At 40.6% G+C, this 12860-nt stretch overlaps 1 protein-coding gene across 4 annotated transcripts in view; it reads left to right on the top strand.

Moving 5' to 3' along the window:
• The window catches only part of FMN1 (formin 1), a 415982-nt gene that overhangs the window by 369539 nt on the left and 33583 nt on the right, over positions 1-12860 (top strand). For all 4 annotated transcript variants that reach the window (XM_068548761.1, XM_068548771.1, XM_068548781.1 and 1 more), the window contains one exon: positions 7725-7776. In XM_068548761.1, coding sequence (XP_068404862.1) covers positions 7725-7776 — 52 coding nt within the window. The remainder of the gene's footprint in view (positions 1-7724; positions 7777-12860) is intronic.

Below are 12860 nucleotides of genomic sequence, written 5' to 3' on the forward strand. Positions count from 1 at the left end.
TTATTATGTTGAGGTAAGTTCCCTCTATGCCTACTTTCTGGAGGGTTTTTAATCATAAATGGGTGTTGAATTTTGTCAAAAGCTCTTCCTGCATCTGTTGAGATGACCATATGGTTTTTACCCTTCAGTTTGTTAATATGGTGTATCACATTGATTGATTTGCATATATTGAAGAATCCTTGCATTCCTGGGATAAACCCCACTTGAGCATGCTGTATGATCCTTTTAATGTGCTGTTGGATTCTGTTTGCTAGTATTTTGTTCAGGCTTTTTGCATCTATGTTCATCAGTGATATTGGCCTGTAGTTTTCTTTCTTTGTGACATCTTTCTCTGGTTTTGGTATCAGGGTGATCGTGGCCTCGTAGAATGAGTTTGGGAGTGTTTCTCCCTCTGCTATATTTTGGAAGAGTTTGAGAAGGATAGGTGTTAACTCTTCTCTAAATGTTTGATAGAATTCGCCTGTGAAGCCATCTGGTCCTGGGCTTTTGTTTGTTGGAAGATTTTTAATCACAGTCTCAATTTCAGTGCTTGTGATTGGTCTGTTTATATTTTCTACTTCTTCCTGGTTCAGTCTCAGAAGGTTGTGCTTTTCTAAGAATGTGTCCATTTCTTCCAGTTTGTCCATTTTATTGGCATATAGCTGCTTGTAGTAATCTCTCATGATCCTTTGTATTTCTGCAGTGTCAGCTGTTACTTCTCCTTTTTCATTTCTAATTCTATTGATTTGAGTCTTCTCCCTTTTTTTCTTGATAAGTCTGGCTAATGGTTTATCAATTTTGTTTATCTTCTCAAAGAACCAACTTTTAGTTTTATTGATCTTTGCTATTGTTTCCTTCATTTCTTTTTCATTTATTTCTGATCTGATCTTTATGATTTCTTTCCTTCTGCTAAGTTTGGGGGTTTTTGTTCTTCTTTCTCTAATTGCTTTAGGTGTAAGGTTAAGTTGTTTATTTGAGATGTTTCTTGTTTCTTGAGGTAGGTTTGTATTGGTATAAACTTCACTCTTAGAACTGCTTTTGCTGCATCCCATAGGTTTTGAGTCGTCGTGTTTTCATTGTCGTTTGTCTCTAGGTATTTTTTGATTTCCTCTTTGATTTCTTCAGTGATCTCTTGGTTATTTAGTAACATATTGTTTAGCCTCCAGGTGTTTGTATTTTTTACAGATTTTTTTCCTGTAATTGGTATCTAGTCTCATAGTGTTGTGGTCAAAAAAAAATACTTGATACAATTTCAAATTTTCTTAAATTTACCAAGGCTTGATTTGTGACCCAAGATATGATTTATCCTGGGGAATGTTCCATGAGCACTTGAGAAGAAAGTGTATTCTGTTGTTTTTGGATGGAATGTCCTGTAAATATCAATTAAGTCCGTCTTATTTAATGTATCATTTAAAGCTTGTGTTTCCTTATTTATTTTCATTTTGGATGATCTGTCCATTGGTGAAAGTGGGGTGTTAAAGTCCCCTACTATGATTGTGTTACTGTCAATTTCCCCTTTTATGGCTGTTAGTATTTGCCTTATGTATTGAGGTGCTCCTATGTTGGGTGCATAAATATTTACAATTGTTTTATCTTCTTCTTGGACTGATTCCTTGATCATTATGTAGTGTCCTTCTTTGTCTCTTGTAATAGTCTTTATTTTAAAGTCTATTTTATCTGATAGAAGAATTGCTACTCCAGCTTTCTTTTGTTTTTCATTTGCATGGAATATCTTTTTCCATCCCCTCACTTTCAGTCTGTATGTATTTCTAGGTCTGAAGTGGGTCTCTTGTAGACAGCATATATATGGGTCTTGTTTTTATATCCATTCAGCCAATCTATGTCTTTTGGTTGGAGCATTTAATCCATTTATATTTAAGGTAATTATCGATATGTATGTTCCTATTCCCATTTTCTTAAATGTTTTGGGTTTGTTATTGTAGGTCTTTTCCTTCTCTTGTGTTTCCTGCCTAGAGAAGTTCCTTTAGCATTTGTTGTAAAGCTGGTTTGGTGGTGCTGAATTCTCTTAGCTTTTGCTTGTCTGTAAAGGTTTTAATTTCTCTGTCAAATCTGAATGAGATCCTTGCTGGGTAGAGTAATCTTGGTTGTAGGTTTTCCCCTTTCAGCACTTTAAATATGTCCTGCCACTCCCTTCTGGCTTGCAGAGTTTCTGCTGAAAGATCAGCTGTTAACCTTATGGGGATTCCCTTGTGTGTTATTTGTTGTTTTTCCCTTGCTGTTTTTAATATGTTTTCTTTGTTTTTAATTTTTGACAGTTTGATTAATATGTGTCTTGGCGTGTTTCTCCTTGGATTTATCCTGTATGGAACTCTCTGTGCTTCCTGGACTTGATTAACTATTTCCTTTCCCATATTAGGGAAGTTTTCAACTATAATCTCTTCAAATATTTTCTCAGTCCCTTTCTTTTTCTCTTCTTCTTCTGGGACCCTGATAATTCAAACGTTGGTGCGTTTAATGTTGTCCCAGAGGTCTCTGAGACTGTCCTCAATTCTTTTCATTCTTTTTTCTTTATTCTGCTCTGCAGTAGTTATTTCCACTATTTTATCTTCCAGGTCACTTATCCATTCTTCTGCCTCAATTATTCTGCTATTGATTCCTTCTAGAGAATTTTTAATTTCATTTATTGTGTTGTTCATCATTGTTTGTTTGCTCTTTAGTTCTTCTAGGCCCTTGTTAAACATTTCTTATATTTTCTCCATTCTATTTCCAAGATTTTGGATCATCTTTATTATCATTACTGTGAATTCTTTTTCAGGTAGACTGCCTATTTCCTCCTCATTTGTTTGGTCCAGTGGGTTTTTACCTTGCTCCTTCATCTGCTGTGTGTTCTCTGTCATCTCATTTTGCTTAACTTGCTGTGTTTGGGGTCTCCTTTTTGCAGGCTGCAGGTTCGTAGTTCCCGTTGTTTCTGGTGTCTGCCCCCAGTGGGTAAGGTTGGTTCAGTGGGTTGTGTAGGCTTCCTGGTGGAGGGGACTGGTGCCTGTGTTCTGGTGGATGAGGCTGGATCTTGTCTTTCTGGTGGGCAGGGCCACGTCCGGTGGTGTGTTTTGGGTGTCTGTGACTTTATTATGATTTTAGGCAGCCTCTCTGCTAATGGGTGGGGTTGTGTTCCTGTCTTGCTAGTTGTTTGGCATAGGGTGTCCAGCACTGGAGCTTGCTGGTCGTTGAGTGGAGCTGGGTCTTAGCATTGAGATGGAGATCTCTGGGAGAGCTTTCACCGTTTGATATTACGTGGAGCCGGGAGATATCTGGTGGACCAGTGTCCTGAACTCGGCTCTCCCACCTCAGAGGCACAGGCCTGACACCCGGCTTGAGCACCAAGACCCTGTCAGCCACACGGCTCAGAGGAAAAGGGAGAAGAAATACATATAGAGAGAGAGAGAGGGAGAGAGAGGGAGAGAAAGGGAGAGAGAGGGAGGGAGGGAGGGAGGGAAAAAGTTATTAAAATAAAAAATAATTAAAAATATTAAGAAATTTAAAAGTAATAAAAACAAAGAAAAGAAAGAAAGAGGAGAGCAACCAAACCAAAAAACAAATCCACCAATGATAACAAGTGCTAAAAACTATACTAAAAAAAAAAAACGGACAGACAGAACCCTAGGACAAATGGTAAAAGCAAAACTATACAGACAAAATCACACAAAGAAGCATACACATACACACTCACAAAAAGAGAAAAAAGAAAAATATATATATATTGTTGCTCCCAATGTTCACCACCTCAATTTTGGGATGATTCGTTGTCTATTTAGGTATTCCACAGATGCAGGGTACATCAAGTTGATTGTGGAGATTTAATCCGCTGCTCCTGAGGCTGCTGGGAGAGATTTCCCTTTCTCTTCTTAGTTCGCACAGCTCCTGGGGTTCAGCTTTGGATCTCGCCCCACCTCTGCGTGTAGGTCACCTGAGGGCGTCTGTTCTTCGCTCAGATAGGACAGGGTTAAAGTAGCAGCTGATTAGGGGACTCTGGCTCACTCAGGCTGGGGGGAGGGAGGGGTATGGAATGTGGGGCGAGCCTGTGGTGGCAGAGGCCAACACGACGTTGCAACAGCCTGAGGCACACTGTGTGTTCTCCCGGGGAAGTTGTCCCTAGATCACGGGACCCTGGCAGTGGCGAGCTGCACAGGCTCCTGGGAGGGGAGGTGTGGATAGTGACCTGTGCTTGCACACAGGCTTCTTGGTGGCTGCAGCAGCAGCCTTAGCATTTCATGCCCGTCTCTGGTGTCCCCGCTGATAGCCGTGGCTCACGCTCATCTCTGGAGCTCGTTTAGGCAGCGCTCTGAATCCCCTCTCCTCGCGCACCCCGAAACAATGGTCTCTTGCCTCTTAGACAAGTCCAGACTTTTTCCCCTACATTCTTTTTATTTTTTAGTATTCTTTTCCATTAGGTTTATCACAGGATATTGAATATAGTTTCCTGTGCTATATAGTAGGACCTTGTTATTTATCCATTATATATATATATAGTTTGCATCTGCTAATCCCAAACTCCCCCTCCATCCCTCCTCCATACCCCTTCCCCCTTGGCAACCACATGTCTGTTCTCTATGTCTGTGAGTCTGTTTCTGTTTCATAGATAAGTTCATTTGTGTCATATTTTAGGTTCCACATGTGATATCATATGGTGTTTGTCTTTCTCTTTCTGTCTTACTTCACTTAGTATGATGATCTCTAGGTCCATCCATGTTGCTGCAGATGGCATTATTTCATTCCTTTTTATGGCTGAGTAATATTCCATTGTATATATGTACCATATCTGCTTTATCCATTCATCTGTTGATGGATATTTAGGTTGTTTCCATGTGCTGGCTACTGTGAATAGTGCTGCAATGAACATTGGGGTTGCATGTATCTTTTTGAATTATAGTTTTGTCCAGATATATGCCCAGGAGTGGGATGGCTGGATCATATGGCAACTCTATTTTTAGTTTTTTGAGGAACCTCCATACTGTTTTTCATAATAGCTGCACCAACTTACATTCCCACCAACAATGTAGGAGGGTTCCCTTTTCTCCACACCCTCTCTAGAATTTGTTATTTGTATACTTTTTAGTGATGGCCATTCTGACTGGTGTGAGGTAGTTTTGATCTTTGATCTCATTGTAGTTTTTATCTTTTCATGTGCCTGTTGGCCATCTGTATGTCTTCTTTGGAGAAATGTCTATTTAGGTCTTCTGCCCATTTTTCAATTAGGTTACTTGTTTTTTTGTTGTTGAGTTGTATGAGCTGTTTGTATATTTTGGAAATTAAGCCCTTGTTGATCACATCTTTTGCAAGTATTTTCTCCCATTCTGTAGGTTGTCTTTTCATTTTGTTTATGGTTTCCTTGACTTTGCAAAAGCTTGTAAGCTTGACTTGGTCCCATTTGTTCATTTTTGCTTTTATTTCTATTGCCTTGGGAGACTGACCTAAGAAAACATTGGTACGATTTATGTCAGGGAATGTTTTGCCTATGTTCTCTTCTAGGAGTTTTATGGTATCATGTCTTATATTTAAGTCTTTAAGCCCTTTTGAGTTTATTTTTGTGTATAGTGTGAGGGTGTGTTCTAAGTTCACTGATTTGCATGTGGCTGTCCAGCTTTCCCAATACCACTTGCTGGAGAGACTTTTTCCCATTTTATATCCTTGTCTCCTTTGTCAAAGACTATTTGGCCATAGGTGTGTGGGTTTATTTCTGGACTCTCTATTCTTTTTCATTGATCTATATGTCTGTTTTTGTGCCAGTACCATGCTGTTTCGATTACTGTAGCTTCGTAGTATTGCCTGAAGTCTGGGAGGGTTATGCCTCTTGCTTTGTTCTTTTTCCTCAGGATTACTTTGGCAATTTTGGGTCTTTCATGATTCCATAGAAATTTTAGGAATATTTATTCTAATTCTGTGAAAAATGTCATGGGTAGTTTGATAGGGGTCACATTAAATCTGTAGATAGCTTTGGGTAGTATGGCCATTTTAATGATATTAATTCTTCCAACCCAAGAGCATGGGATATCTAAATGAAAGGAATCTTAAGGCTCATAGAGATTATGACTTGATGATTTTTCTAGACATTTTTAAGATGTCTTGTGTAAGAGTTGTATTATCATATATGACAGTATTATCTTTTTTAATTTTTTTTTATTGGAGTTTAGTTGCTTTACAATGTTGTGTTAGTTTATACTGTACAGCAAAGTGAATCAGCTATATGTATACATGTATCCCCTCTTTTTTGGATTTCCTTCCCATATAGGTCACCACAGGGCACTGAGTAGAGTTCCCTGTGCTATAAGTAGGTTCTCATTAGTTACCTATTTTATACATAGTATCAATAGTGTATATATGTCAATCCCCATCTCCCAATTCATCCCACCCCACCTTCCCCCTTGGTATCCATATCTCTACATCTGTGTCTCTATTTCTGCTTTGCAAATAAGATCACCTATACAACTTTTTTAGATTCTACACATGTGCATTAGTATACGATATTTGTTTTTCTCTTTCTGACTTACTTCACTCTGCATGGCAGTCTCTAGGTCCATCCACGTCTCTACAAATGACCCAATTTCCTTACTTTCAGTGGCTGAGTACTATTCCATTATATATATGTACCACATATTCTTTATCCATTCCTCTGTTGACGAAATAGCTCATGCAGCTCAATATCAAAAAGCAAACAACCCAATCAAAAAATGGGTGGAGGATCTAAATAGACATTTCTCCAAAGAAGACATACAGGTGGCCAACAAACACATGAAAAGAGGCTCAACATCACTAATTATTAGAAAAATGTAAATCAAAACTACAATGAGGTATCACCTCACACTGATCAGAATGGCCATCATCAAAAAATCTACAAACAATAAATGCTGGAGAGGGTGTGGAGAAAAGGGAACCCTCATGCACTGTTGGTGGGAATGGTAAATTAATACAACCACTATGAAGAACAGTATGGAGGTTCCTTAAAAAACTAAAAATAGAACTACCATACGACCCAGCAAGCCCACTACTGGGCATATACCCAGAGAAAACCATAATTCAAAAAGACACATGCACCCCAATGTTTATTTTCTGATCAGAGAGAAGAATATGTAAAAGAACCACCCCCAAATGAAACCTCCCAGTTTCCCTGTGGTCCCTACGGAGTGTGGGTTCTTAATCTGTAAATTCAGAATTCTACCTCAGCATCGTTGATTTCCTTAGTAATTTTAAGTATTTTTTCAGTGCATTTAAAAACATTCTCAGAAAAGAGACCATAGGCTTCCCTAGACCATGGGTGTAGAGACAGAGTATGCAAGGATTACAGTGAATTCCTTTGAATCTGAGCAGAACTATTGCAGGTGGTACTGTGTTTATTTTGTGGTGGTTGTTGTTGTGGGGAAAGGGGGAGTGCTGAGCACATGCCAAGGCTCCCAAAGAGGCCAGCTATAGCTAGGCTGACCACGTGATCCAGTCTGGCCAGGAATGTTACAATTTAAGCCTTTGCCCAGAGTAATTAGTAAGATTCCCCCCTTTCAAAACTATCCCAGAGAGAACCATGAATTATATGGCCACCATTAGCTATAGCTGTTATCAAGAAAGCAGTGGTAGTGGATGTAGCGAATTGAGTACAATTGCCAGGACACGTGGTAGGGCCTTCCAGCCCCTGAATTCAGACTTATTTTGATAATGAATGGGTATAATCAAAGAAGATTACACAAAGGATATGCTGGAAGAAAATACTGTTTTAACCGTAATTATTTCTTTCACAGCCAAAAAAGAGCATACAATGGAAGAAAGTCACTTGGAGAATGCACAGAAAAGGTAAGCAGATCTGAATTGGCCCCAAGTCTTTCTTTGCCTAGACATTCTTTTGTTATTATCAAGAACCATCAACACCAACCATCTCCAGAAGTTTTCCATCTTCTCTGAAGGCAAACTCTGTACTCATTAAACCATAACTCCCCCGTTCTCGCCTTCCTTCAGCCCCTGGCAACCACCATTCTACTTCCTGTCTCTGTGACTTTGACTGCTCTAGGTACCTCATGTAAGCAGAATCATACAGAATTTTTCCCTTTTATGACTGGCTTATCTCACTTAGCAAAATGAATGACTAGCCATTCTTTTGACCCCATCTGCTAAGACTCTGCGTCCAGAAGCAATAAGAGTCTAGGGAGAGCTAGAGTGAAAGCTCCAGGAATAGGACTTGGCAATAGTTTTCCTCAAGAAGCAGGGAATCATCCAGAAGTGACTCACCTGCTCAGGAGTCATGACACCATTTCCATCTGTTTGCCTCTCCTCCACTACTCTACTCTTAAACACTTCATGGACGCTGGGAACAGTGGGATCCTTCTTAGTGTTACAATTAGATTAAACCATTTATTACAAACACCTAAGAGACATATGTCTTTCCTCAGATCCTGGAGGATATTGTAAACAAGGGACAAATGGGGAGAAGGGACTTTGCTCTCTATGTGCACAGAAAAGGGGAAGAGACCCCAGAGGTCTTCTATCCAACCTCCCACCTACCTCAGGCCTCTTCTATGTTCTTCCCTCTCTTAATAGACACCCAAGCGGAACCATCCACCTCACCTGGTAGAGCCCAGTAATCATTGGCTGTGATCCCTCATGGGGGTTTTTCTTTTTTTCAGTTGACCAGGTTAGTCAGCTTGGCTCTCCCTCCCTCTTAGAAAGGTGAGGGGGGAGTGCACTGAGGCTTTCTCATATTCAGGGCTGAGAACTGAGATAAATTTTGCTGGGACCAGTTCTACAAGTACTAGAAAATTAAAAGATAAGGACAGGAAACAGTATATAAGGGAAAATAAGCTTTACAAATGTGTGAGGAGGGGAGTTCATTAAATGCAAGCGAACAAGCTCTAGAAATGAACCCTTTTCCTCCCGTCTCACCACAATTTCCGAGAGCACTGAAAGCCTATAGTCAGTGCTGTCTGTTCTGCCTTGACAGACACTGACATCTTGCCCTGCTTCCCGCTGTAAGTGCCAAGAGAATAAATATGCAGAAGGAAGCAAGGCGAGGGCAAATCTTGCATCTTTCTAAGGGCAGACATGTTCTTGAATCACGATTATCATCTTTGCATGATAATCTTTGACAACCAAGACAGTCACATGATTCTGTTTATAGATTTTTAGGTTGTGCCCCTTTATTGGCCTTATCCCCTATAGAGCTTACATTATCCCTGTAATAAGCTTCCCTTCGTCAGTGTGTAAAGCTGGCGTGTCTGTGTTATAGAAGTATCCCATATGCATAAAAAGGACCATCAACACATGGGTATCAGGCCAAACAGAATTTCACTTTCTAAGGTGGATGTCAAATTTCTAATTCTTCTTCAGGATTCTTGCTTCAGGAAAAGGGGGCCCGTGGGAGAGGGGCCGAAGTTGCTGCTGTGCATTAGCTATGCTGAGGGGGGTCATAAATTTCGGTTGTCAGCGTTTTCCGTGACTTTGTGGTGAAGGTAGTCTAGCTTTCATGTCATACATGAAATATGTTAGATCCCATCTTTAACGTAGAAACCACAGTTGTTTGGTTACAGTCTTGAAGGAGGTTGGTGGTCAGTGTTGCAACATTCGAGTGAGATTTAGGAAATTCTTATGTTGTATTCTCAAGAGAAACAATTTACTCTGAGGCTAAGGAATATTTGCTTTTCCTCAGCAGTTTCTAAAGGCATGCATGAGGGGCAATAAGCGGATATGTTCCGCCCTGGCATCTCAACGCTGCAAAAGTAAAACCGTTCCCTTTGCCGTGGGCTCTTTGATATAATCATTGGCTGAACTCTCAAAATGTTGAGCTGAATGGAAAAGATAGAAATCAGACAAGGAATTATAGCAGAGAGAAAAGGAGTCAGGGAACAGTTGAGAGTGAAGCAGAAAAGTTTTATAGAACGCAACACATGATGAGAAATAAATCTTTTCAATGTTGAAAGCTATTTTAGTTATCTGCTGAGAAACAGAAATTTCAAACAGCACGATTGCCCCTTTGTCTCTTGGAGAAAATTCCAATATTGTTGTCAAATAACAGCAGTCTTCATGCCCAAATTTCAGAAGGTTTTCAATAATCAGTCTTCTGTGAATCAAAATTAAATTTGAAAGGAAGAGAGTTGTGTTTGGAGCGGGACCGGGTGGGTGGGGAGGAACATAGTCTAGACCTTATCAGATAGTGGTAGGTTCATATTCTAGCTTTTGGCTTTTCCTGGAACAAAGGGATCACACTGAAATCCAATAAGGCACACATCCTCAGAGTGACTTTGTTAAACTTGCAGAGTGCCAAAGCCAGGCCATCATCTGCAACTGTTTGCTTTGGTTCTCCTGAAGAGGTTCACTTAAACACATAGGGGGGAAAAATGCTGAAATTCACTATTTCCTTTAGGTTTCATACTCTTTGAGGGTTAGCAAGCAGGGCCTCCCAGATTCCCCGGGGGGAGAGGTGGTGAGGGTACATGGTTCAATTCACAGTTGGGAAAAGTGAGGCCCACAGGATGATGACATGCTTTTCTCAAGCTCTGTGATAACCCACCAAACAATTCTGTCATTCTCTGAAACTGTATCATCCTTGCAACATCTTGGTCTCACAGTCTACACTCCAAATAACGCTGGAACTGTTGGCGTTGAAGCACAGTGAGCGGAGTTTCTGCGCTCTTCACTATGTCATGCTGGAAAATAGGAAGATAATTTGCTCCTCTGAATACTAAAAGTGAAGACTTTCTCTTCTCTATTCAGTGCACAAGTAAATATGTTTCTGTGTTGAAGGTAAACATAATGAAGAGAGAAGAATAATGATGTGCTTTGCTGGGGGTAACGCACATTACGTATGACTTAGGTGGCAACGGTGTCTAACGTGGAAACAGACCAAAACATGACTGTTTTATTTCTTAAATGCCTGGCTCAGTAAGTATGAACAACAGGGGGTGGGTAGAGCAGAAAAAGCATTTCACGGAGAATCAGGGGACCCAACTCTGCCGATGAATAAGGTCGTTCCATCTTTCTGGGTCTCTGTTTTCTCAGCTGTAAGATGGGAACATTGGACAGACTGACATGTCCGTCCCTTCCAGTTCTAAAGGCCCGTGACTCCATAAGAAATTCATGACCTTTAGGTTACAGAACTCTCTGCTTACGAACTTCCATGCTACAATCAATGTAATTTTCATTCTGAATGAAATAAAAAGTATATTCAGCGTTTTGACTGCCACAGAATTAGGAGTCACGCCTGGGCAAAAGTGGACATTGCTACTTTCTGGTTTTGCTCCAAAATATGTGTGTTTGGAATTATAAGAGAAGCCCCTCAAGAAATTACTGCAATGATTGACTTTCTCCACCTATGCACTTCTAGTCTTTTAATAACTGGGAGCCAAAATTCCCTGACCAGTAGTTTTAGTTTGCATTGAAAACAGATTTATTATTTACAGAAGCACAAAGAATTTATGGGACTCAGAGCTGCAGCTCCAGCTTGGATCTCACCTAATCACAGCCATGGAATCAATTAACAGTTCATCTGTGAAATGTGATAAAATCTTATGAGATACATAGTGCCCAATAACTGAGACTGAGTTGAAAGTATGCTCCATAATAGTAATGGGGCTTCAGGGTTTTACAGTCGCTGTTGAATAGCGTTCCATTAGAAACTCAGTATTCAGGATGGCCACAAAAAAAAAAAAAAAAAAAAACAACACGCTGTGTCTGAACAGATGATAGAGCACTGAGTAATAAACCTGGCCAGCCATTCCTGCTTTGATGAGCTTCCAACACCCTAGAAAAGGGGGCCATTGATTTAAGTGTTCTTGCTCATGGCAAATGAGCTTGTGGGGCTTGGAGTGGGTGGGGAGAAGGAATGAGGGCAGAGCTATAAATTGCTGCAAAGCTAGTGCCTCCAAGAAGGGCTGCTTGGGAGGCCTGGGTAGTCATCTGGGAATGAACCTCCAAGGGGTAGGTCAGAAGGTTCTTAGTGATATCTGGGAATCAGCCTTGTAAAACCTGGGTTCTTTTCCGACTGGGTTAGAGATCATTTTTTAAGATCAAAAATGGTTTTTCCTCCAATCCTTGCTATATCCTCAATTATATGTATTTTTGTACATTGATGGTTTGTACTCTTGTATCACATCAAGCTTGAAAATGTAGCTTTCTTAAATATCATTTGGTCTAAGTCTCTTATTTTACCCTTGAAAAAACTGAGAGCCCAGTGTTGAATGATTGACCCAAGATTATAAAGCCAGCAGATGCCAGAATAAGGGTAGAAGAGTCTCTTGATTTTCTGTGGAGCATTCAACAGATTGATGATTCCCCGTGGGCTCTCTAACTGTCCACTGCTGGTGATACAGAAGCAACATGTCATTAGTGTTCCATGCACTCATTCAACATAACACAAAGAGCAGGTAAATGACATGGATTTGAGATGAAGAACAAACCCCAAAAGTTTTACCTACACACACCCTGGAATTATACATGCTGGTTTTTTGTTTTTTAAATTTATTTATGTATTTATTTTTGACTGTGTTGGGTCTTCGTTTCTGTGTGAGGGCTTTCTCTAGTTGCGGCAAATGGGGGCCACTCTTCATCGCGGTGCGCGGGCCTCTCACTATCGCGGCCTCTCTTGTTGCGGAGCACAGGCTCCAGACGCGCAGGCTCAGTCGTTGTGGCTCACGGGCCCAGTTGCTATGCAGCATGTGGGATCTTCCCAGACCAGGGCTCGAACCCGTGTTCCCTGCATTGGCAGGCAGATTCTCAACCACTGCGCCACCAGGGAAGCCCCACGTGCTGGTTTTATACAGATAAGATGTGCCCAGGAGTATCCCCAATCATGTTAAATTTCTTAGATAATCGGCTTGAACACGTAGGTCTTACTGAGGCGTAGGATAAGCCGCAGTGACTCAAGCCTGGGCTTCTGTGCTAGAGAAGAG

The sequence above is a fragment of the Eschrichtius robustus genome, chromosome 1, assembly GCF_028021215.1.
Source record: "Eschrichtius robustus isolate mEscRob2 chromosome 1, mEscRob2.pri, whole genome shotgun sequence".
In the NCBI taxonomy this organism is placed as follows: domain Eukaryota; kingdom Metazoa; phylum Chordata; class Mammalia; order Artiodactyla; family Eschrichtiidae; genus Eschrichtius; species Eschrichtius robustus.